General features: G+C 44.1%; 1 protein-coding gene across 2 annotated transcripts; it reads right to left on the reverse strand.

The window, feature by feature from the left end:
• Positions 1-21,062: 21,062 nt before the first annotated feature.
• Positions 21,063-22,877, reverse strand: LOC109771692 (uncharacterized). Of its 2 annotated transcripts, none has more exons than XM_020330389.4 (4): positions 22,609-22,877; positions 22,358-22,487; positions 21,974-22,089; positions 21,063-21,775 (listed from the first exon to the last, which is right to left on the reverse strand). In XM_020330389.4, the coding sequence occupies exons 1-4, from the start codon at positions 22,739-22,741 to the stop codon at positions 21,294-21,296; spliced, it is 861 nt and encodes a 286-aa protein (XP_020185978.1). In that variant the 5' UTR covers positions 22,742-22,877; the 3' UTR covers positions 21,063-21,293. The 2 variants fall into 2 exon arrangements, with proteins under 2 accessions (XP_020185978.1, XP_020185977.1); XM_020330388.4 differs by having other exon boundaries at positions 21,953-22,089; positions 22,609-22,875.
• Between the last annotated feature and the right edge of the window lie 1,594 nt (positions 22,878-24,471).

Raw genomic sequence — 24,471 nt, forward strand, 5'->3', positions numbered from 1 at the left:
AGCGTGCCCCCACTGGTCAAAAGATTCAATCGGCAACAACATTATCAGCTCAAAGTGCGAATCCGTTCAGTGACAAATCAAAACACCCGGTGGGTGTACAGATACAAGGCGCAGACAGATGCAAAGATTCTTGGAAAGAAAGTTTTCAGGTACCATATCCTAACAGAACAAGCCAGAAGAGTCAGTCAACGATCTACTAACCTGGACGTTGCTCTGGAGAGCGGAGCTGGCATCATAAGCAGCTTGGCCGGCTTCCCGCACCATCTTCATCTTCTCCATCATAATGCCCACCTGGCGTATAGCCTCTTTTGCAGCACCCACTTGGTCCTCTGGGACGTGATGTGTAGCAAAAAGTGAAGGTGGATTGGCGGGAGTCTGTGCAGCTGACGAGGAAGGCCGAGCACTCGACAGCGGTATGGCGAAGGACACGGAAGTCCGATTGGCATCGTCGGCGTCCTGAATTACCGGTTCCACCACCTGTGTCGATTGAAGTGTCTTGCCAGCGGACGTTTTCCTGTTTCTTCTCCCCAAGGGCCTCTGTGGCTCGTCCTCGTCATCGTCGGGGAGGTCAATGACGTTGAGGGCTGTAAAAAGATCAGTCGCCAAAGTTTCATCACCTGATTGGATATATCGCAGTTCAATCGACAAATCAAAGACAAAATCACGAGGATTGTACCCGGATTGGAGGTCACCGCATCTTCCATTTCCTCATCCTCGTTCTTATAAGCAGAGGTCCCAGAGGTAGCGGCACTGCCAGTTTCAAGATTCATTCGGTCAAACCAAGGGAAAAATAAACAGCACAGAACGTCGAGTAAAAGCGAAAGAAGAACACTCACGCAGAAGCAACAGGAACGTCAATTTTGATTCTCGGCAGCGCCTTCCGAGTCTTCTGCACTACAACCTTGGACTGCTTTGGAGCTTTTTCAGTTGGTGCTGGAGAGGACGTCCGAGGACGCTTTGACGACTGCCCGGTCTGAACGGTCGCCTTGTCACGGGCGCTCGCCAGGTCGTGAGTAAGTTTGGATCGCCTTTCCCTGCGGGGAGGAGAGTCGACCTCTTCTTCGTCACTCGGGTCGTCGCTCTCCTAATCCCCCTCTCCGTCGGAGTGCCACTCGCCGCTTTCACCTCCGCTTGCCTCCCCCTCCGGGTCCTGCTCCTGCTCTTTGTTGGGCATCGAATACATTTCAGTAAAGGCCTAGAAGAAAACAAGCAAGACAAAGTCAGTCGGTGAAGCATAAACAGTTGCATGTTAAATCAAGATGACACTCGGTAATTCAGAATCGGACCTTCTCTGGTTCGTAGGATTGGTCAAGAGGAGGGATTCTCCTGGCTCCTCTAGGGTTATCCTTGTTGCTAGTGATACTCTTCAACCACTTCTCCACCGTATCCTCGTCGACTTCTTCTGGGTGCACCCGAGTGGAATCTTCAATGCCCGAATACATCCACATCGGATGGTCACGGGCTTGAAGTGGCTGAATGCGTCGTTTGAGGAAGACTTCCAGCAGATCCATTCCAGTTACACCCTCACGGATGAGATAGAGCACTCGCTCAACCAGCACTTCACCTCTGCTTTCTCCCCTGGAGTCACTTTCAAGGCGGAGGGCTTCTCTACACGAGCCATAGAAAAAGGAGGAAGTCCAGTCGACTGACCTGGAGTCGACTGGTCTTTGCAGTAAAACCAAGTCGACTGCCATCCTCGTAGTGACTCAGGAAGAGTTATGGCTGGGAAAGAGCTCTTACCCCTCATCTAAATCCCAAGACCCCCACACATCTGGATCACCTGAGTCCTCTCGTCACTCGGTTTAGCCTTTTTGACCGACTGGGAGCGACACGTGAAAATGTGCTTGAAGAGACCCCAGTGTGGTCGACAACCCAAGAAGTTTTCGCACAGAGACACGAAAGCAGCAAGATATATAATGGTGTTGGGGAAAAAGTGATGAAGTTGTGCTCCAAAGAAATTCAAGAAAGCCCGGAAAAAAAGAATGTGGAGGCAGAGAAAATCCACGGTCGATGTGAGTGGCAAGGAGGATGCACTCACCCTCCCGCGGTCGAGGTTCGGTCTCATCCTCCGGGAGCCGCGCCGATCCGTGAGGAATCAACCCCTCCTCCGCCAGATCATGGAGGTCGTCCTGGCTGATCGTCGACCGGATCCAGCCGCGCGGCAAACCGGACCGCGACGAGGATCCGCCCCGGCTGGATTTTTTCCCCTTCGCCTTCGCCGTCGCCTTCTTCGCACGCTCCAGAGCCACCGTCTTTTCTTTCCCCATCGCCATGGGCGAAGCTCGAACGGAGCGGCGGTGCTAGGGCAGGAGCAGGCGCAGTGGGGGAAACTGAGAAGGGAGAAGAAGAATGAGGACGCACTGTTCAAAAACCCCGGTCCGGCGCCTTATATGGGGTTGCTTCCGAGTGACTGGCCTGTAGGCCCGGGCGATCTTATCAAATCCCACAACAGTCGCGCGCTTGATACGTGGCAAAAAAGGTGGCACGGGAATCGAGGCGGCCTTGCCTTATCCAGCCCGATTACTGCGGCCTCCTCCGCCCCGCGCGCTTCCCTAAATTCAAATCCCGCGAGATCCGCGGCCAGCAGAACAACTTGTCAGACGGAAGATCTCCACCGCATTAGCACTTGGACCTCTTCCAGCAAAAGTTCACTCGACAAAACCAGGAATGGATCAAGGCGACTGAAAAAGAAGTTGATGTCACCACCTCGGTTCGTTGATCCAAAACAAGACACACCCGAAGCGCGAAAAATGAGTCGGAAGTATTTTCAACTCCTTCTCCACTCAAACCCTGATCCATTCGGGGGCTAATGATGAGGACATGTACCTATGGTAGGGTCACAGGCCTGACCTAAATACCTTCCCCAAGGACATCACTCTAAAGCCAGAAACATTTCCACTCGGAGGAATCAAGATCACTCGACCGTAACAAGAAACACTCGACGGATAGAAGACCTAAAGTCACTCTACACAGCAACGGTCGAGCATTAACTCCTAGACTTAATAGTCATTTATAACACTTTATTACGGACGTTACCAGTAATGCCCCCCTCTTGATGTACCTTAAAACCCTTGTAACGTGGGTTGGCCGGGGTGCTGGCACACTCTATATAAGCCACCCCCTCCACATGCACAAGGGTTCGCACCCCCTGTAACACACACGCATATAACCCAGTCGACCGCCTCCGGGCTCCGAGACGTAGGGCTGTTACTTCCTCCGAGAAGGGCCTGAACTCGTAAAAATCGTGCGTACAGCTTCTCCATAGCTAGGATCTTGCCTCTACATCCCTACCCCCCATTCTACTGTCAGACTTAGAACCACGACAAGGTTTACCTTAATACTTTTGTTGTAGTTGCGGATGCTTGCAATACAGTTTAATCATAAGTGGGATGCTTGTTCAAGTAAGAACAGCACCCAAGCACCAGTCCACCCACATATCAAATTATGAAAGTACCGAACGCGAATCATATGAACGTGATGAAAACTAGCTTGACGATAATTCCCATGTGTCCTCGGGAGCGCTTTTCTCTATATAAGAGTTTGTCCAGGCTTGTCCTTTGCTACAAAAAGGATTGGGCCACCTTGCTGCACTTTATTTACTTTTGTTACTTGTTGCTCGTTACAAGTTATCCTATCACAAAACTATCTGTTACCTATTATTTCAGTGCTTGCAGAGAATACCTTGCTGAAAACTGCTTATCATTTCCTTCTGCTCCTCGTTGGGTTCGACACTCTTACTTATCGAAAGGACTACGATAGATCCCCTATACTTGTGGGTCATCAAGACTCTTTTCTGGCACCGTTGCTGGGGAGTGAAGCGCCTTTGGTAGGTGGAATTTGGTACGGAAAATTTTATATAGTGTGCTGAAATTTACTGTCACTTGTTACTATGGAAAGTAATCCTCTGAGGGGCTTGTTCGGGGTATCTTCACCCCGACCAGTAGAGCAAATAGTTTCTCCTCAACCTACTGAACCTACTGAAAATGAAGATGTCCACTTTGAGATTCCTTCGGGTATGTTAGAAAAACTTCTAGCTAATCCTTTTGCAGGAGATGGAACAAAGCATCCTGATGAGCACCTAATCTATGTGGATGAAGTTTGTGGATTATTTAAGCTTGCAGGTATACCCGGTGATGTTGTTAAGAAGAAGGTCTTCCCTTTATCTTTGAAGGGAGATGCATCGACATGGTATAGGCTATGTGATGATATGGGATCATGGAACTACAAACGATTGAAATTGGAATTTCATCAGAAATTTTATCCTATGCATCTTGTTCATCGTGATCGCAATTATATATATAATTTTTGGCCTCGCGAAGGAGAAAGCATCGCTCAAGCTTGGGGGAGGCTTAAATCAATGTTATATTCATGCCCCAATCATGAGCTCTCAAGAGAAATAATTATTCAAAGTTTTTATGCTCGGCTTTCTGAAAACAATCGCACCATGCTCGATACTTCTTGTGTTGGCTCTTTTATGATGAAGACTATTGAATTCAAAAGGAATTTATTGGATAGAATTAAACGCAACTTTGAAGATTGGGATCTCGACGAAGGTAAGGAGTCAGGTATGACACCTAAGTTTGATTGTGTTTATGGATACCGATGTTTTCCGTAAGTTTAGCACTAAATATGGACTTGACTCCGAGATAGTAGCCTCTTTCTGTGAATCTTTTGCTGCTTATGTTGATCTCCCTAAGGAGAAGTGGTTTAAATATCATCCTCCCATAGAAGTAAAAGTAGCTGCACCTATCAAAGTTGAAGAAAAGACTATCACTTATAATGATCCTATTGTTCCTACTTCTTATGTTGAGAAACCACCTTTCCCTGTTAGAATAAAGGATCATGCTAAAGCTTCAACTGTGGTTCGTAAAATCAATATTAGAACTTATACACCTCCTGAGCAAATTAAAGTTGAACCTAATATTGCTATTGTTAAAGATCTCTTGTCTGATAATATTGATTGGCATGTTATTTATTTCTGTGATGAAACTGCTAGAATTGCTAAACCTTGTGCTAAAGATAAACATAGACCTGTGGTAGGCATGCCTGTTATTTCTGTTAAAATAGGAGATCATTGTTATCATGGCTTATGTGATATGGGTGCTAGTGCTAGTGCTATACCTCATGACTTATACAAAGAAATTATGCATGAAATTGCACCTGCTGAAATAGAAGGTATTGATGTCACCATCAAACTTGCTAATGGAGATACAATATCACCAATTGGAATTGTTAGAGATGTTGAAGTCTTGTGTGGGAAAACTAAATATCCTGCTGATTTTCTTGTTCTTGGTTCCCCACAAGATAGCTTTTGTCCACTTATATTTGGTAGACCCTTCTTGAACACCGTCAATGCTAGGATAGACTGCGAAAAGGATGTTGTTACTATTGGTTTGGGTGATATGTCTCATGAGTTTAATTTCTCTAAATTTAGTAGACAACACCGTGAAGAGGAATCACCTAATAAGGATGAAATAATCGGTCTTGCTTCTATTGCCGTACCTCCTAGTGATCCTTTAGAACAATATTTGCTAGACCATGAAAATGATATGTTTATGAATGAAAGAAGGGAAATAGATGAAGTATTCTTTAAACAAGAACCTATCCTGAAACACAATTTGCCTGTTGAAATCCTAGGGGATCCTCCTCCACCCAAGGGTGATCCCGTGTTTGAGCTCAAACCGTTACCTGATACTCTTAAATATGCTTATCTTGATGAGAAAAAGATATATCCTGTTATTATTAGTGCTAACCTTTCAGAGCATGAAGAAGAGAGATTATTGCAAACTCTGAGGAAGCACCGTGCTGCTATTGGATATACTCTTGATGATCTTAAGGGCATTAGTCCCACTTTATGTCAACATAAAATAAATTTGGAGGAAGATGCCAAACCAGTTCGTGATCATCAACGACGGCTGAATCCTAAGATGAAGGAAGTGGTAAGAAAAGAAATACTAAAGCTCCTTGAGGCAGGTATAATTTATCCCGTTGCTGATAGTCAGTGGGTTAGTCCTGTCCATTGTGTCCCTAAGAAGGGAGGTATCACCGTCGTTCCTAATGATAAAGATAAGTTGATTCCGCAAAGAATTATTACAGGTTATAGGATGGTAATTGATTTCCGCAAATTAAATAAGGCTACTAAAAAAGATCATTACCCCTTACCTTTTATCGATCAAATGCTAGAAAGATTATCCAAACATACACATTTTTGCTTTCTAGATGGTTATTCTGGTTTCTCTCAAATACCCGTGTCAGCCAATGATCAATCAAAGACTACTTTTACTTGCCCTTTTGGTACTTTTGCTTATAGACATATGCCTTTTGGTTTATGTAATGCACCTGCTACCTTTCAAAGATGCATGATGGCTATATTCTCTGACTTTTGTGAAAAGATTTGTGAGGTTTTCATGGACGATTTCTCCGTTTACGGATCCTCTTTTGATGATTGCTTGAGCAACCTTGATCGAGTTTTGCAGAGATGTGAAGAAACTAATCTTGTCTTGAATTGGGAAAAGTGCCACTTTATGGTTAATGAAGGTATTGTCTTGGGGCATAAAGTTTCTGTAAGAGGTATTGAAGTTGATAAAGCCAAGGTTGATGCTATTGAAAAGATGCCATGTCCCAAGGACATCAAAGGTATAAGAAGTTCCCTTGGTCATGCCGGTTTTTATAGGAGGTTCATCAAGGACTTCTCAAAAATTTCTCGGCCTCTGACTAATTTATTACAAAAATATATACCATTTGTCTTTGATGATGATTGTGTAGAAGCATTTGAAATACTTAAGAAAGCATTGATCTCTGCACCTATTGTTCAGCCACCTGATTGGAATTTACCCTTTGAAATTATGTGTGATGCTAGTGATTATGTTGTAGGTGCTGTTCTAGGGCAAAGAGTTGATAAGAAATTAAATGTTATTCAATATGCTAGTAAAACTCTAGACAATGCTCAGAGAAATTATGCTACTACTGAAAAAGAATTCCTAGCAGTTGTATTTGCTTGTGATAAGTTTAGACCTTATATTGTTGATTCCAAAGTAACTATTCACACAGATCATGCTGCTATTGAATATCTTATGGAAAAGAAAGATGCTAAACCTAGACTTATTAGATGGGTTCTCCTGCTACAAGAATTTGATTTGCATATTGTTGATAGAAAGGGAGCTGAGAACCCCGTTGCAGACAACTTGTCTAGGTTAGAAAATGTTCTTGATGACCCACTACCTATTGATGATAGCTTTCCTGATGAGCAATTAAATGTCATAAATGCTTCTCATACTGCTCCATTGTATGCTGATTATGCTAATTACATTGTTGCTAAATTTATACCACCTAGTTTCACATACTAGCAAAAGAAAAAGTTTTTCTATGATTTGAGACATTACTTTTGGTATGACCCACATCTTTATAAAGAAGGAGTAGATGGTGTTATTAGACGTTGTGTACCTGAGCATGAACAGGAACAGATCCGACGCAAGTGTCACTCCGAGGCATATGGAGGACACCACGCTGGAGACAGAACTGCACATAAGGTATTGCAATCCGGTTTTTATTGGCCTACTCTCTTCAAGGATGCCCGTAAGTTTGTCCTGTCTTGTGATGAGTGTCAAAGAATTGGTAATATTAGTAGACGTCAAGAAATGCCTATGAACTATTCACTTGTTATTGAACCATTTGATGTTTGGGGCTTTGATTATATGGGACCTTTTCCTGCCTCTAATGGATATACACATATTTTAGTTGCTGTTGATTACGTTACTAAGTGGGTAGAAGCTATTCCAACTAGTAGTGCTGATCATAACACTTCTATTAAAATGCTCAAAGAAGTTATTTTTCCAAGGTTTGGAGTCCCTAGATATTTAATGACTGATGGTGGTTCACACTTTATTCATGGTGCTTTTCGTAAAATGCTTGCTAAATATGATATTAATCATAGAATTGCATCTCCTTATCACCCACAGTCTAGTGGTCAAGTAGAATTGAGTAATAGAGAGCTCAAATTAATTTTGCAAAAGACTGTCAATAGATCTAGAAAGAATTGGTCCAAGAAACTTGATGACGCATTATGGGCCTATAGAACTGCATATAAAAATCCTATGGGTATGTCTCCGTATAAAATGGTTTATGGAAAAGCATGTCACTTACCTCTCGAACTAGAACATAAGGCATATTGGGCTATTAAAGAGCTCAATTATGATTTCAAACTTGTCGGCGAGAAGAGGTTATTTGATATTAGCTCACTTGATGAATGGAGAACCCAAGCTTATGAAAATGCCAAGTTGTTTAAAGAAAAAGTTAAAAGATGGCATGACAAAAGGATACAAAAGCGTGAGTTTAATGTAGGTGACTATGTATTGCTATACAACTCTTGTTTAAGATTTTTTGCAGGAAAACTTCTCTCTAAACGGGAAGGCCCTTACGTTATCGAGGAGGTCTATCGTTCCGGTTCCATAAAAATCAATAACTTCGAAGGCACAAATCCGAAGGTGGTGAACGGTCAAAGAATCAAACATTATATCTCAGGTAATCCTATAAATGTTGAAACCAATGTTATTCAAACCGTAACCCCGGAGGAATACATAAGGGACACTTTCTGGAACGTTTCAGACTCCGAAAAGGAATAGGTATGTGGTACGGTAAGTAAACCGACTCCAAAACAGTTCTAAAGGCAATATTTCTCTGTTTTGGAATATTTAGAAAAATAGAAAAATAAGAAGCAGTCCGGGAAGGACACGAGGGCTCCACGAGGGTGGAGGGCGCGCCCTACCCTACTGGGCGCGCCCCCCTACCTCGTGGGCACCTCGTGTGCTCTCCGGACTCTGTTTTCTTGCACGATACGTATTTTGGTCGGTAAAAATTCATTATATAACCTCCCGAAGGTTTTGACTCCTGTATCACGCAAATATTCTCTGTTCTTGTTTCGAGCTGTTGCTGCTGCAGATTAGAGCAAGATGTCTTCTCAAGAGTCAGTTGGGGAGAGCCGGGTGTCCCATCCGGCATCGGAACCAAGGACAAACAGCGATGCTGACCACTTTGGGCCAGCAACGGAGGAAGAGATGGAGGCTGATTTAATGAGGATAGATGCCATGGAGGATTAAGAAGTCACTTCTCGCTTCCGAGCTGGGTTCACGATGGGAGAACTACAGAGCTCAGCCATTGCAAACTCGGTTATCCCCTCCAATGTTAGATTTCTTTCTTATGAAAATATGAAGAAGAGTGTCACTTGTTCTCCCGCAGCTATGCAACACCCTTGGGTGCAAGGAGCTTTAGTATTTATAGGAAAGCTTCGCAAGGAAGTAATGGACCTCAAGCAGCAAGTCAATAAGCTTGAGGAGGAGAATCGTATCTTGAGGGGCATCATCGCCAAGAATATCGCACCATCACCTCCGAAGAAGGAGACATAATCACATGGGTATGGGCACTCCCCTTGGCAACTGCCAAGCTTGGGGGGATGCCCCGCTATCGTATCACCATCACACTCCTATCTTTACCGGTTTTTTTCTTAGTTCGATCCTATTAGTAGTATCTTGATCTAGTAGAATAAAAGTTTTGGTATGATCTAGTTTTGAATTTTGCTTTATGATCTCTGTATGTAATCGAGTCTGTGAGTTATATAATAAAGATTAGTGTTGAGTCAAGGGCTTGATTATTTTGCCATGATCTTGAGTGAATAAAAAAAGGGAAAAGAATTAAAAGAAACAAAGAGATCATATTGATATTATTGAGAGTAATGACTTCACATAGAAAGAGTATGATGATTAAAAATTGTTGGGAGTTGGCAAACATAGCTTTGGTCATCGTTGCAATTAATAGGAAGTAATAAGGAAAGAGAGGTTTCACATATAAATATACTATCTTGGACATCTTTTATGATTGGGAGCACTCATTAAAATATGACATGCTAAAGAGTTGATGTTGGACAAGGAAGACAACGTAATGAGTTATGTTTTCTTATATCTGAGATAAAGTATATTGTCATGGATCATCCAACATGTTGAGCTTGCCTTTCCCCCTCATGCTAGCCAAAGTCTTTGCACCAAGTAGAGATACTACTTGTGCTTCCAAAACCCTTAAACCAGTTTTGCCATGAGAGTCCACCATACCTACCTATGGATCGAGTAAGATCCTTCAAGTAAGTTGTCATCGGTGCAAGCAATAAAAATTGCTCTCTAAATATGTATGATTGATTGGTGTGCAGGAAATAAGCTTTATACGATCTTGTGATGTGGAAGAAATAAAAGCGACGGACTGCATAATAAAGGTCCATATCACAAGTGGCAATATAAAGTGACGTTCTTTCGCATTAAGATTTTGTGCATCCAACCCTGAAAGCGCATGGCAACCTCTGCTTCCCTCTGCGAAGGGCCTGTCTTTCATTATTATCTTCTACCTTATGCAAGAGTCATGGTGATCTTCACCTTCCCTTTTTATATTTTATCCTTTGGCAAGCACAGGGTGTTGGAAAGATCCTGATAGATATATCTAATTGGATGTGGGTTAGCATGAACCATTATTGTTGACATTATCCTTGAGGTAAAAGGTTGGGAGGCGAAACTATAAGCCCCTATCTTTCTCTGTGTCCGATTGAAACTCCGTAACCACAAGTATTGCGTGAGTGTTAGCAATTATGAAAGACTAAATGATAGTTGAGTATGTGGACTTGCTAGAAAGCTCTGACATAGACTCTTTCTGATGTTATGATAAATTGCAATTGCTTCAATGACTGAGATTATAGTTTGTTGGTTCTCAATAAAGTTTCTGATTCATACTTTGCATTGTGAATAGATTATTACTTGAGCATAAGAAATCATATGACAATATCCATATATGTTGCTGTTATGAGAATAATCATGATGCCCTCATGTCCGTATTTTATTTTATCGACACCTCTACTTCTAAACATGTGGACATATTTATCGTTATCGGCTTTCGCTTGAGGACAAGCGAGGTCTAAGCTTGGGGGAGTTGATACGTCCATTTTGCATCATGCTTTTATATCGATATTTATTGCATTATGGGTTGTTATTACACATTATGTCACAATACTTATGCCTATTCTCTCTTATTTTACAAGGTTTACATAAGGAGGGAGAATGCCGGCAGCTGGAATTCTGGGCTGGAAAAGGAGCAAATATTAGAGACCTGTTCTGCACAACTCCAAAAGTCCTGAAACTCCACGAAAGTTATTTTTGGAAATAATAAAAAATATTGAGCGGAAGAAATACATCAGGGGGGCCTCCACCTGGCCACGAGGGTGGGGGCGCGCCCTACCCCCTGGGCGCGCCCCCTGCCTCGTGGGCCCCCTGTTGGCCCTCCGGTGCCCATCTTCTGGTATATGAAGTCTTTCGTCCAAAGAAAAATCATAAGCAACCTTTCGGGACGAGACTCCGCCGCCACGAGGCGGAACCTTGGCGGAACCAATCTAGGGCTCCGGCAGAGCTGTTCTGCCGGGGACACTTCCCTCCGGGAGGGGGAAATCATCGCCATCGTCATCACCAACGCTCCTCTCATCGGGAGAGGGCAATCTCCATCAACCTCTTCATCAGCACCATCTCCTCTCAAACCCTAGTTCATCTCTTGTATCCAATTCTTGTCTCTAAGTTTGGGATTGGTACCTGTAGGTTGCTAGTAGTGTTGATTACTCCTTGTAGTTGATGCTAGTTGGTTTATTTGGTGGAAGATCATATGTTCAGATCCTGTATGCATATTAATACCCCTCTGATTATGAACATGAATATGCTTTGTGAGTAGTTACGTTTGTTCCTGAGGACATGGGAGAAGTCTTGCTATTAGTAGTCATGTGAATTTGGTATTCGTTCGATATTTTGATATGTATGTTGTCTACCCTCTAGTGGTGTTATGTGAACGTCGACTACATAACACTTCACCATTATTTGGGCCTAGAGGAAGGCATTGGGAAGTAATAAGTAGATGATGGGTTGCTAGAGTGATAGAAGCTTAAACCCTAGTTTATGCTTTGCTTCGTAAGGGGTTGATTTGGATCCATATGTTTCATGCTATGGTTAGGTTTACCTTAATACTTTTGTTGTAGTTGCGGATGCTTGCAATAGAGGTTAATCATAAGTGGGATGCTTGTTCAAGTAAGAACAGCACCCAAGCACCGGTCCACCCACATACCAAATTATCAAAGTACCGAACGTGAATCATATGAACGTGATGAAAACTAGCTTGACGATAATTCCCATGTGTCCTCGGGAGCGCTTTTCTCTATATAAGAGTTTGTCCAGGCTTGTCCTTTGCTACAAAAAGGATTGGGCCACCTTGCTGCACTTTATTTACTTTTGTTACTTGTTGCTCGTTACAAATTATCCTATCACAAAACTATCTGTTACCTATTATTTCAGTGCTTGCAGAGAATACCTTGCTGAAAACCGCTTATCATTTCCTTCTGCTCCTCGTTGGGTTCGACACTCTTACTTATCGAAAGGACTATGATAGATCCCCTATACTTGTGGGTCATCAGGTACATATTGGAGTACTGGGGGGTTACCGGAACCCCCCGGGGGAAGATATGGGCCATATGGGCCATAGCAGGGGAGCACACCAGCCCACAAGGGGTGCCCCCCCTTATGGTAGGAAGCTGAATAGGAGAAGGAGGTGGGGGTTCGGCCCCCCTTTCCTTCATCCTTGCCTCTTCCCTCTTTTCCCCATCCGATAAAAGGAAAGGGGGGAGGCCGAATTGGACTAGGGGCCCAAGTAGGATTCCTCCTACTTGGGCGCGCCCTACGCTGCCTCTCTCCCCCTCCCTCCTTTATATACGTGGGGAGGGGCGCCTAGAACACACATCAACGTTTGTTAAGCCGTGTGCGGCGCCCCCTCCACAGTTTACGCCTCCAGTCATATTCACGTAGTGCTTAGGCGAAGCCCTGCATGGATCACTTCACCATCACCGTCACCACGTCGTCGTGCTGACGGAACTCTCCCTCGACACTTTGCTGGATCAAGAGTTCGAGGGACGTCATCGAGCTGAACGTGTGCAGAACTCGGAGGTGTCGTACGTTCGGTGCTTGATCGGTCGGAACAAGAAAAAGTTCGACTACATCAACCGCGTTGTTAAACGCTTCCGCTTTCGGTCTACGAGGGTACGTGGACACACTCTCCCCCTCTCGTTGCTATGCATCTCTTAGATAGATCTTGCGTGAGTGTAGGAATTTTTTTGAAATTGCGTGCTACGTTTCCCAACAGTTTTCCCCTCTGGTTTCGTGGCTATGGTGGTCTCGGGTTCGAGAGCCTCCCATGAGATTGGATCTCTTTGTTTCATGTCTCTTGCTTTTCACTCTTTGTTGAGTCGTTTCACTATCTTTTAAGTATTCGGAGATCCGTAACTTCAGTTGAGTTGAAATTTTATGGGCGGATCAGAAACTTTCGGAGCTTTCTTTCAACCGGAGGAGTGCCCTAACCGACTTCCATAGCCTCCATGAGGGTGTTCCACGCGGCCGAGGGTCCGCGTTGAGCCCCTGGAGACCCACTCCAGGTGGGTTCAGGGCTCCTAGGCCCCTCTTGTTTGAAAAGTTATCATGATTTTTCTGATTTTTCGGCTTCAAAACAAAAACTATTTTTCTGCAAAGTAAAAAACAATCGAAAATAAGAACTAGCACTATGTTAGTCCAATAAAAATGATATAAAATTGTGCCAAAAGCATATATAAATTATGTGAATATAATATGAATACTTAAAAAATTATAGATATTGGGACGTATCAGTTGTGGCAGGGGAGGGCCTGAGAGTTGGTTCTGGAGGCCATAGGTTCATCGCCGCAGCTGATTGTGGCTCCTTCGTGACACGCGGAAGGAACCAGGCGAAAGCACTGAGCTCTGGCGTTGACAGAATGATGCCCACGAGTGTTGCTTTCCTCTTAAGGATGTTGTCATTGTTGCGCTTTCCATGTTAGGGTTTCACGTGAATCTTTGTCCGCTACAGCGGACGCAGCGATGACAATGCTTTGCATTATTCCTGTTTTGAGGGCATGATCGTGGAACTTAAGTGGCTATAATCGTGATGTGATGTAGTTTTTAGGTCCTCCTATATTCTTGCTCGACGGCGTCACTGTTATGATGTATGTTGTCCGTTTTTTCTAGGTTTTGCTTCTTTGAGGCCTTCCTCGACATCATGTATTATTCGACTATGTACTCGTGTTCCGTACTTTATTATAAGGCTACTCATAGTGGAGAGTATCATATACTAGTATCATGCATATGATACTAGTGTATGATACTACCTCCATAGATGATCATATTTATTGCCATGCATGACACAAAGTAGCATAGCATTTAACATGATACGATATTTACCTATGTTATTCTAACCCTCTCTCTCTTCTTTAATTGTGTGTCACATAAGCATGTTTGCTAGTCCCAAGTGCATGTTACCGGTTATGTTACTCCCACACTATGGCCAGCCTAAAGAGAGTAGAAGCCTTTTTGGTGATTGTAGACGCTCTAACCCTTGTCAGCTCTGTGACTCTGGTCTGCATTCCAAGCTGAGCTCGACAGCACCCAGGTGGTCCGGCCGCACCGTTTCGGTATTCTAAGACTGCCCATAGTGAAAATAACTTAGGTAGTAACATAACACACGTCAAGGTAAATTTGCTTATGTGCAATATTTAATGAGACGAGAGATATTTATGATAACAAAATATGTTACCATATTATAACGCATTCCGAAACAAAATAAATCTACATCTAAATAAATGAAAGTTTGCATAATACCACACATATGTTACTACTCATTAGGGCATTAACATAGACTGATAATAACTATGCATGTTACTAGTGACCAGCCCAAGAGGATCCATGTAGGCTAATAGTAAAGGCCTGTTCGGAGTCTCGCCGCTCTGCACGACTCCGCTCCCGGAGCGGCCCGAGCTTCAGTTGAAAATACGGAGTGGAGAAAGAAATGCTCCGTAGATTCTTGTATTTTTCGGAGCGGTGAATTGCTGAACAGGCCTTAAATCTTGTAGACACGAGGTCACGAAGCCTCGCGCACAGCATCATGCGCACATTTGTACGCGCAGGCCACTAATACCAGACAGCCTCGGTCGTGGGAGGGGCGGCACCCCATGTGAGTCCTTTTCAGATGTCGTGTGCTCGATGGATGCTCTCGCATCGCACGTAGTGGCCGGCCTCGAGCGCCTCTGTCCCCCGACGTAGGATCCACGTCGCGCCCGAGAGGAGAAAGGCTAATTTTAGCCCCGCGCGCCTGCGGCTCTGCTGCGGACGGGGAGCGCGACAGAGAGCCGCCAAGGGCCGTCGGTGGCTCGCTGTCATCGGTGCAATCCGTTCCCCGTGCCGTCAAAAGTCAAAGTCGTTAATTCCCGCCCCGTACCAGCACTGGTTTTCTTCCCGTGGTTGGCTTCGGAATTAGTAGAAGGTGCGCGCCACGCCATGCATGGACGCACGGCTACCTCATCATTCCGGGTGCGTGGACGCCCGGGGATGGCCAACTGGTGCCTATAATTGCTCGTGTGATCCACTCTGTGTCCGCCGGCCCCGTCGTGAGAAGATTAATTTATCACAAGTTGCCGTGCGTCGAGATGTTCAACATAGGGTCGATACTTTTGGTTTATGATGATGGGGTTTGGGATTTGCTTTCCATCTCGTCTGCTTTTGGCACGATCATTGATGCTGACTGCTTAGCTCCCATCGAAAATAAAAAGGCTCATTTGACTTTGTAATTTGTGGTGTATCCTTTAATTTAGTCTTATGTTGCAATGTAGCGCTGGCAAGCACATCCCTAGGCCCACATCATGTTATCCAAAAACCTACTCCCTCCGTTCCTAAATATAAGTCTTTGGAGAGATTTCATTACGGACTACATACGGAACAAAATGAATGAATCATACTCTAAAATGCATCTATATACATCCGTATGTGGTCTATGGTGGAATCTCTATAAAGACTTATATTTAGAAACGGAGGGAGTATAAGATACGACACAATATGCGTCAATCGATTGCTATTTGGACGTACATTCCTCATGAATCATATATACAGTATGTTACCGGTGATAAATCATCACCTGAATTATCAACTACTTGATGGGGCAACCAGCCAAGCGCAGAACTATTATTAGGCATTTCGGTGATTAACCAATCAAGACCTCCTTTTGAGAGACCTACTCCTTCCGTCCGAAAAAACTTGTCCCAAGCTTGTCCTTTAAATGTAAGGGACAAACTTTTCCGGACAGAGGGAGTACCAACGAGCTAACTGAACGAGGAGTATTGTCTATGCTACATGAGCTAGCACCTTGTCACCAACGACGCCTTTAATTAGCACGATGGAAACCGCTTCCTGATTCGAACACGTATTTGCGCCAAGGAAAATGAAGCCGACATAGAGGTCGATGGCGACGATGCGGTGATGGTGGTGGTGATGATGGTGGCGGCGGTGGAGCGGGCGGAGGCGGGGCAGAACTGCATATGCGAATGTAAGAAGGGGAAAAAATGAAGAAACTAAACAAAACTCATCCTGAAAAAAGCAAGGGGAAACCGCTCGAGAAAAACCCGACGAGACCTTTTAGATTGTTCTCAAACAGATGAGAAAAAAATCCTACATGGACCCGCGTATAGAGGATGCTGACCTGGCCCGTGCAATGTACAATAAACCCATGGCGCAAACAAGAAAAGAAGAAAAGAGGCAAATGGATAGAGACCAACGTTGATGGGAGGGTGTGCGACAAGTTGCAAGAACAATAGTAAGTGGCGCCTAAGGCGCTAAATAATAAAATCACTAATTATCACTTGCAAAGTTCACTCTCAAATTTTCTCGTGCTGACATGTGCGTCACTTGTCTCAATAAGAGAGTTTTTTTCTTTCATAGATTCTTTTTTTAAATGTTTTTATCTCTTGAACAATGCGTCCAAATCACAAACCGTCTTTGCCGTTGGATTTCTCGTGTCAAGATCTTCGTAATTAGATTCCCTGATAAAAAATTTCAGAAAAAATTAAAATAGAAAACAAAACAAAAACAAGGAAAGGACCGACAAAAAACAAAACGAAAAAATGAAACCCGAAAGCACAGTTGTGCTTTTCACCTTTTTCTTGGGAAGCACATTTGTGCTTCTTTATTTTTGGGTAGCATAGTTATACTTCTCACGAAATACACACCGCTTTTTTGCTTTTCGGGAAGCATAGTTGTGCTTCTCATAGAAGCATATGCTATGCTTTTCCTTTTTTGGAACACAATTATGCTTCTCGTGGAAACACAGATTGTGTTGCTCGTAGAAACATAGTGTGCTCTTTTTCCTTTTCGTGAAGCACATCCTTCTTTAAAAAAAAAGCATAATTGTGCTTCTTTTTTCAGGATGAGTTTTGTTCAGTTTCTTCATTTTTTTTCCTTTTCACTTTTATTTTTCCATTGTTCTTATTTCATTTATTTTCAAATTCGAAAAAAAAACATGATAGTGAACTTCTTAAAAATTTGTGAGCATATTTTAATTCGTTCACTTTTTCAAATTCATGATTTTTTTTCAAATCAATGAGCCTTTTCTAATAAGCAAACTACTTCAAATTCTTCTAATTGTTCAAAAAAATGATTGTTTTTAAAATTCATCAACATTTTCAAATTCCTGAACTTTTACAAACACACAATTTTTTTCAAATTCGCGAGCTTGTTTAATTGCATGAACGTTTTCCAAATTCAGTAGCTTTTTTCAATACTATGAACTCTTTTTTAAAGAAAGTCAATGTTCAGCAAACCAACCGAGCAAATGAAGGGCGGGCAGGCGCTTGAGTGCTGGGTTTTTTTTTTTTGAGCAAAGAGTGCTGGTTTTGTTGCCCGGCACTGGTAGCACTTACTATGAGGTTGTAGCAGATCGGCCATCACAAGTGGCCGTTGCTATTTCTCGGTGGATCCATTTGCAGGCGAAGTGAGGTGGCCCGGCCCAGTTTTTTGCGTACCAGCGTTTTTGTTCGTTGACTATAGTACCTTTGCTTTTGCTGTTTTTTTGTTCTTTCTGTGTCTTCATTTGTGTGGATTCTCCTTTTTAGTTTTTTTAGTTATTATTTTCCTATTTTTCATTTCTTTGTTACATGGTGAACAATATTTTTTAAACACGATGAAAAAATCATCAATATATGATCAACATTTTTGTAATAGACGCTAACATGTTTTAATATGCATTGAACAATTTTTAAAATACAATGAACTTTTCGTATGGTAAACATTTTCTTAATACACACTGAACATTTTTTTAATATACGTTGAACTTATTTTCAATATACGGTGAAGACTGAACTATTTTTTCACGACAAACTGAACAATTTTATAAATTATTTTCTATTTTTAAGAAGTTTTTAAATATCTAGCTCTGCAAAAAACAGCATCAGTTTTTCTAGGCTTTAAGACGGAAACTCTCTTGTTTGACGCCCACGGGCCTCCAATAGGAGGTCTCCTATTTTGTAGCCTGCAACGAGCTGGTGCTCACAGAAGCCCCCTAAATGTTGTTGGCCCAACACAGGAGGAGCATTGGCTTTTCAGCACACATTTTTCTCCTTTTCTTTTCTTTTTTGGTGTTTAAGTACCTTTTTGCGTGGAAAATGAGAGTTTTATTCCATGATAATAGGATTAGAATCAAGTGGCAGCAGGTCCTCGATGCGCGGAGGTCCCCTTTGCAATCATACAACGGTAGCTAATTCTGTACGGCTATAATCTGCCAATTTATCTACTATCCTATTATGAACACCTTGTACTTTCTCAGGAACAAACTCCCTAGTCTCCATCAATGCTTTAATCTCGGCAACAAGATGCACGTACGACTATCATGAGGGGCCATCATTTGACAGAATTAAAAGCACCATCGATGAATCAGATTGGACCAAGACCGGCATACCTGAATGTGGGATGGCCAGTGCCATTCCTTGCATTAATGTATGTACTTTAGCCTCTAGCGCTTCATTGCAATTGAAGATTACTCGATAGGCTGCAAAGATGATAGAACCATGGCCATGGCGCAAAACCATGCCAGTTGCTACGGCTCCATCATGCTCTGAACATGATCCATCCACCGAGAGGGCCAATCACCCGGATTTCTAAAACAAGATTCTTTTCTACTTTTCACCATTTTCTATGGGTTTCTTCATGCTATTTCTTTTATATCTATTTTTATCTTATTTATTTAGTTTTCTCTTTTTTGATTCAAACTTTTTTTCGCAAATGCATCAACATTTTTAGTTGAGATTTTTTATATGCACAATCATTTCTTAAAATTTGATAATATTTGTTTCCAACATAATATTTCGAAAAAGATTGTAACATTTTGGAAATGCGTTTTTTAATTCAAGAACTTTTTGAAAACACAAACATTTTTTATTACCCGTAATATTTTAATTCTAAATTATTTCGTAAAATTGAGGAACTTATTTTAAAGTGTGGGCATTTCTTATTTTCATCCGCATTTCTTGAATTTTATTATGTTTTTTCATCCTTTCTGGTGTAGTCAATTTTTTTGGAGAATACTAGAAGAACATCACTATTGTCCAAATTGTTAAGGCTGGGCCTCCTCTTTAATTTGATTGCTCGTCAATTCGTCGTGGCGAGTGTCAAATAAGAGGTTCCCTACAGGTGGACAAAGAAACTGCATGGAATGCCTTATTCTACACTAGTTCAAAAAAGAACTGTTCAGTTTTAATTTCTTGATTTTTTTTCAATTCAAGACTTTCTAATAAAAACGTCTAAAATTAAACAATACGGATGATAAAGTGGCCGAAAATAATAATAAAATACTGAGCCCAGGGTTACATAGCCGCCGCACGCAGTGTGTGACAGGGGATATCCTATATATACCTAAATACTCCTCATTATTTATTTTGATTTCTCTCAACATACACACAAGTCACCTCATTATTTATTTCCTTTTCCTTATTTCTTTAGTTGCATGCCTATTATTCTTCCTATCCATGCAACTCATCCACATCAATAAGCCATGCATGTTTGCCATGTCATCAACATGCCATTTCATCATGGGCAGTAAATTTTCCTTTCAGCATAATTAATCCTTACATTTTATACATGTCATGAGGCTATCAGTTTTAGCATGTGTTCCCGCTGCAACGCACGGACTATTTTCTACTCCCTCTATAAGGTAATATAAGGGCGTTTAGATCACTAAAACTCCCTCTATGAACTAATATAAGAGCGTTTAGATCTCTTATATTAGTTTACAGGGAGTAGTTCCACGCTCCCGAGGTGCCTGACAAAAGAAAACGGTGCTATGAGAGGCAAAAAAAAAAATCAACGCGGCGTCGATCGCCACTGTACAGTTACGTGCACAAGAGGAGGTTTCGTGACACCATGATACGTTGCTGTTGTGCAGTGTAGAATCTATGGCCTGTTCAGCCGCAAATGGAACGGGGAATTTGCGCGTCCGGATGCCATGCCATGCCCCTCTCTTTATCAAAGTCATGATGACGCCTTGTGCGGTTGTGCCTTTCGTGCAACGGCCCCGTGAACGACCAGCAGCCCTCCGGAGCGCGCGAACCTGCGGGCCGCTCGATCCGCGGCAGAGACATTTGCAGGACTGTAGCGCAGTCCCGTCTTTTACCTACGCCCGTGCCGTGTGATTGGCAGTTGAACGGTTGCGGTTTTGCCGTTCTGGTCAGTTTCTGCAGACAGCGAATTAACTCAGTTCTTCTGGAAACAAGACGCCTGCGTGGATCAACCTTGGCCTACCAACAGAGGTTTCATTTCAGTGAAACCCGTGGGCTCCAAACACCTTTATTTTTACTTTCAAAGCTGATGAGGGTGGGAGATGTTTTGCAGTGACACTGTTTATTTGTTATACTGCTTACACCTGACAGATATAACAATTTCAGCATGTTTAGCACCGGTTACTGCACGAGTGAATCTTCAAAAACATCCTCTCATAAGATAGGAAGGAAGATGATAATGCTTGACGATAGGAGTATGTATAATTTGCGCAGCTATAGCTCATGCATACACTATATATTCCCACCGTCATGCATGTCTCTATGCATGCATATCGGGTACGTGCCTCCGGCTGTACACATCGAAGCATACAAAACTATATGTGGTGTAGCTAATCAGAAGTTTCTTCTTCGGCACACGGACAAGCATGATATATATACTCATAACAACATATATAATTCCTACAATATATATTTACACGTAACTCATGTAAATACTAGCACAGTAGTATACCCTAGGAAACGTACATGAGGTAATTATTCCATCATCAGCTAGGAGTATATATATAATTTAGGAAGCCAACTGCTAGATCAGGCCATACATACACCTACCCAAATATCCCCAACCAGTAACTCAGGGAACCCAGTGGAGCTGCATGCCGGTGTTCGCGGAGAAGCTGTCGACGGACGAAACACTGGCCGCCGACGTGGACGAGGACCCTAGGATGGCGTCCATGAAGTCCGCTACCGGACCCATGCCCGGATCGGCGGCGTAAGCGCCGGCGCCCTTTGGCTCGGCGAACACCGGGAGGCAGCTCCGATCAGCCGCGCCTTCTTGAGCCAAGAGGCTAGAGGCGCCGTTCTCCGGGCAAGCATTAGCCGCCTCGCGGCACAGCCTGATGAACTCCCCGTCGACGGTGTACTGGAGGTCGCAGCCGGGGACGGCGCCGTGGACGGGGAGGAACAGCGGCTGAGAGGTGAAATTGAGCCATGCCGCGGAGGATGGAGGGGGCTGCGTGGCCACAGCTTGAGCCGCATTGTCCAGCCCGTTGAGCGACGCGCACCCCGCAGCTGCGATGCCTTGTCCCGCCCCATCCAGAATGTTGTAGTACAAATCTGTACCAAAAACGACATAGTAACTCCGAGTTAGTACGTACGGTAAGTACTAGTGTACCACTACGTACATGTTTGGTGTCAGATTAGATGGTTCTTTTGGAAGAGAAAATTAACTAGTAGCTCTGCAATTTCCTACGTACTGGAGTAGTTACTAGTACATGATCTACTACCAGTTACCTGCAGAGGAAGGGATGTTACCGGAGTGGAGGCTGCCCACGGCCTGCGATATGAGCTTCTTCTTGATTGTGGAGTTCCAAAAGTTCTTCACCTCATTGTCCGTTCTGCCAGGCAGGTGCTTGGCTATCTGGGCCCACCTGCAGAGCAGCAAAGCACAGCGCACAGCGCACATTTTGGTATTAGCTCAATCTGTTGCCATTTGTGTCCCTTTCATTCCTTTTCTCGAGCAAGTTAATGTGATTTTGCACTACGCGCGTCGCGTGTAGGCCATGCAGACGCACAGATAAGTAACTGTCATGTGTACATGGGAATGAAGTTACAGCAGCTATGCAGAGCTGATTTGCATGTAGGGTAGGGGCAAACACCATGCATGCATTCAAGCTGGAGCAGAGCAGGAAGGTTTACCTGTTCCCTAGCACCCTGTGGAGGTCAACGATGAGGGCTTCCTCCTCCTGCGAGAAGCTTCCCCTCTTGAGGTCCGGCCTCAGGTAGTTGATCCACCTCAGCCTGCAGCTCTTGCCGCACCTCTGCAGCCCTGCGCGCACGAATGAAGATGAACACACACATATTCAGCAATGCAGAAAGTGAGTGATCAAGAACACAGCTAGCTAGCTGGTGGAACTGAAGCAGCAGAGAATCCGCACGCACGCACGTACCAGCTTGTCTTGGGACTGAGCTCCAGCAGCCATGGCCATGCGCGGTGATGTACTTGACGAGCTTCTCGTCTTCCTCCGGCGACCACAGGCCCCTCCTGACCTTCTGCTTGTTGCAGCAGGAGTGGTGCCCCATCTCCTCTCCTCTCACTCAACTACTACTTCACACTGACGGCAGGCTGCTTGAGCTGCTGCACTGGTAGGAGTACATGGTTATAAAGAAGATGGGATGAGATGAGGGAGGGCAATGTGGCGAGTGTGCATGCATTTAATGCAATGCAATGGATACATCTAAGGGCAGGCAGATGAAAAGCACGGGGAGGAAAAGTTGGACCTAAACCTGTCGAGCCCTACTCCTTCCTTCCTATCTAGTATCCATCTAGCACGGGCCCCCGTCGAACCTACTCGTGAGCAGCATGTTACATAGGTTACTTCAAAAGTGAGTGGCTCGAGTGAGGGCCTAAGGCGATGAGGCGTGACTGGACTAGACTACCGGGCGAGGGGCGTTTCGGTACTTCCACGCTCCACCCCCTGCGTTATGAGAGAAGACTTGTGTGATGGGGCTGTGCCCCTATGCCTGGCTGGTTTTGGGAACTCTTGTACTGTGCGTCTCCGATCCATCGATGCCTGGCTGTGAATGTGTACATTACAGTAGTGTGTAATCAATTTGCATAAGCAGAAAATTCACTGCCTGCATGCAGTACGCCCATAACTGCCCGCCCCGCTTTCTTCAGAGTACATGGCCTGCAGCAGCAGCAGCAGCAGCTACCATTTGGACTAGTATCAATTCGTCAAGAAGATATGTAATGGTCCATTTGCGCGTTCTGACCCTTCATCTATATATGTGTGCTGCCCTATCCTTAAATAGTCTTTCTGTGCTCTTTACTTCTTTAGCGCGTTGTTCTTACGTGCCACATGCACCCTTCGGGAAACTAATTTACCTCTGGGACTGTATCACTTTTTTTTTGCGACTGTGTCACTTTGTATATATACAGAAAGCAATGTGTCCGCGTGCATTCATTCGTTCAGCTTTGGTAGAAAGGTCGAGATTTGGGATCGCCCTGTGTGCGCCCTGCCAATTTCCAAAGAGAGACGAGGAGCAAAGGGCTGCAAGAAGCTCAGGCTCGAGGACATGCACATTATTGGGCAGCCTCCCTTCCCTGAAAAGATTGCAGATGTAATTTAAGCAGAGTGGGTGGCCTTTCCGTATTTATCAACGTTCAACAAAGCTTTGTGGCAAATTAAGGGTAGGCCGGTGATCTGATGCATGCATATATACTCGTAGTTTGTTCGCTCTGACTCTGGTTTAGTTCCTTGCTGCTAGCTTTTGCACTGGTTTTACGTTTACGGTGTTTTTACCTAGCACATGTTTCAACTTAATTGCCGCCCACTCCGTTGATCGACAGCAAGATAAAAAGAACTGATCATTGATCTCTCGAGGCTAGCTAGCGTTCGCTGCCGAAAGACTGACACGATAGCGGAAAAGGGGATCGCGCAGTGTCAGACAGGATCGAGCGTGGAGTGGACTGGTGCAGCACATTGCAATGCATGGGCCATGCAGAGGGTCGAATGCAGGAAACGCGACAGCGCGCAGCATGCGATGCGCCACCGTACGTAGCTCACACGATCGACTCCGCCGATTCCCTGCCGTCCCTGGCCTGGTCGACCGGGGATCGGTGATCGAAGCGTGCACCACACGCGGGCCATGTGCACGTCGACCCTGGCCCGTACCACTAATGCGCCGGGCCCAGCGCGGCATGTCACGGCATGCAAGTACATGTCCACCGCACGGGAAAAAGGAAGTGGAGAACAATCATGTACCACGTACACGTCCGTCCGGTCCGGCCGGACGGCCGGGCTGTGGCA

The sequence above is a fragment of the Aegilops tauschii genome, chromosome 3, assembly GCF_002575655.3.
Source record: "Aegilops tauschii subsp. strangulata cultivar AL8/78 chromosome 3, Aet v6.0, whole genome shotgun sequence".
Taxonomy (NCBI): Eukaryota; Viridiplantae; Streptophyta; class Magnoliopsida; order Poales; family Poaceae; genus Aegilops; species Aegilops tauschii.

Coding starts and splice junctions, on each gene's coding strand:
- LOC109771692 (XM_020330388.4), bottom strand. CDS start 22,741: ATGGGGCACCACTCCTGCTGCAACAAGCAGAAGGTCAGGAGGGGCCTG. Junction 22,488..22,608: donor CTCAGTCCCAAGACAAGCTG/GTACGTGCGTGC, acceptor TCGTGCGCGCAG/GGCTGCAGAGGTGCGGCAAG. Junction 21,776..21,952: donor TAACATCCCTTCCTCTGCAG/GTAACTGGTAGT, acceptor TTTTTGGTACAG/ATTTGTACTACAACATTCTG.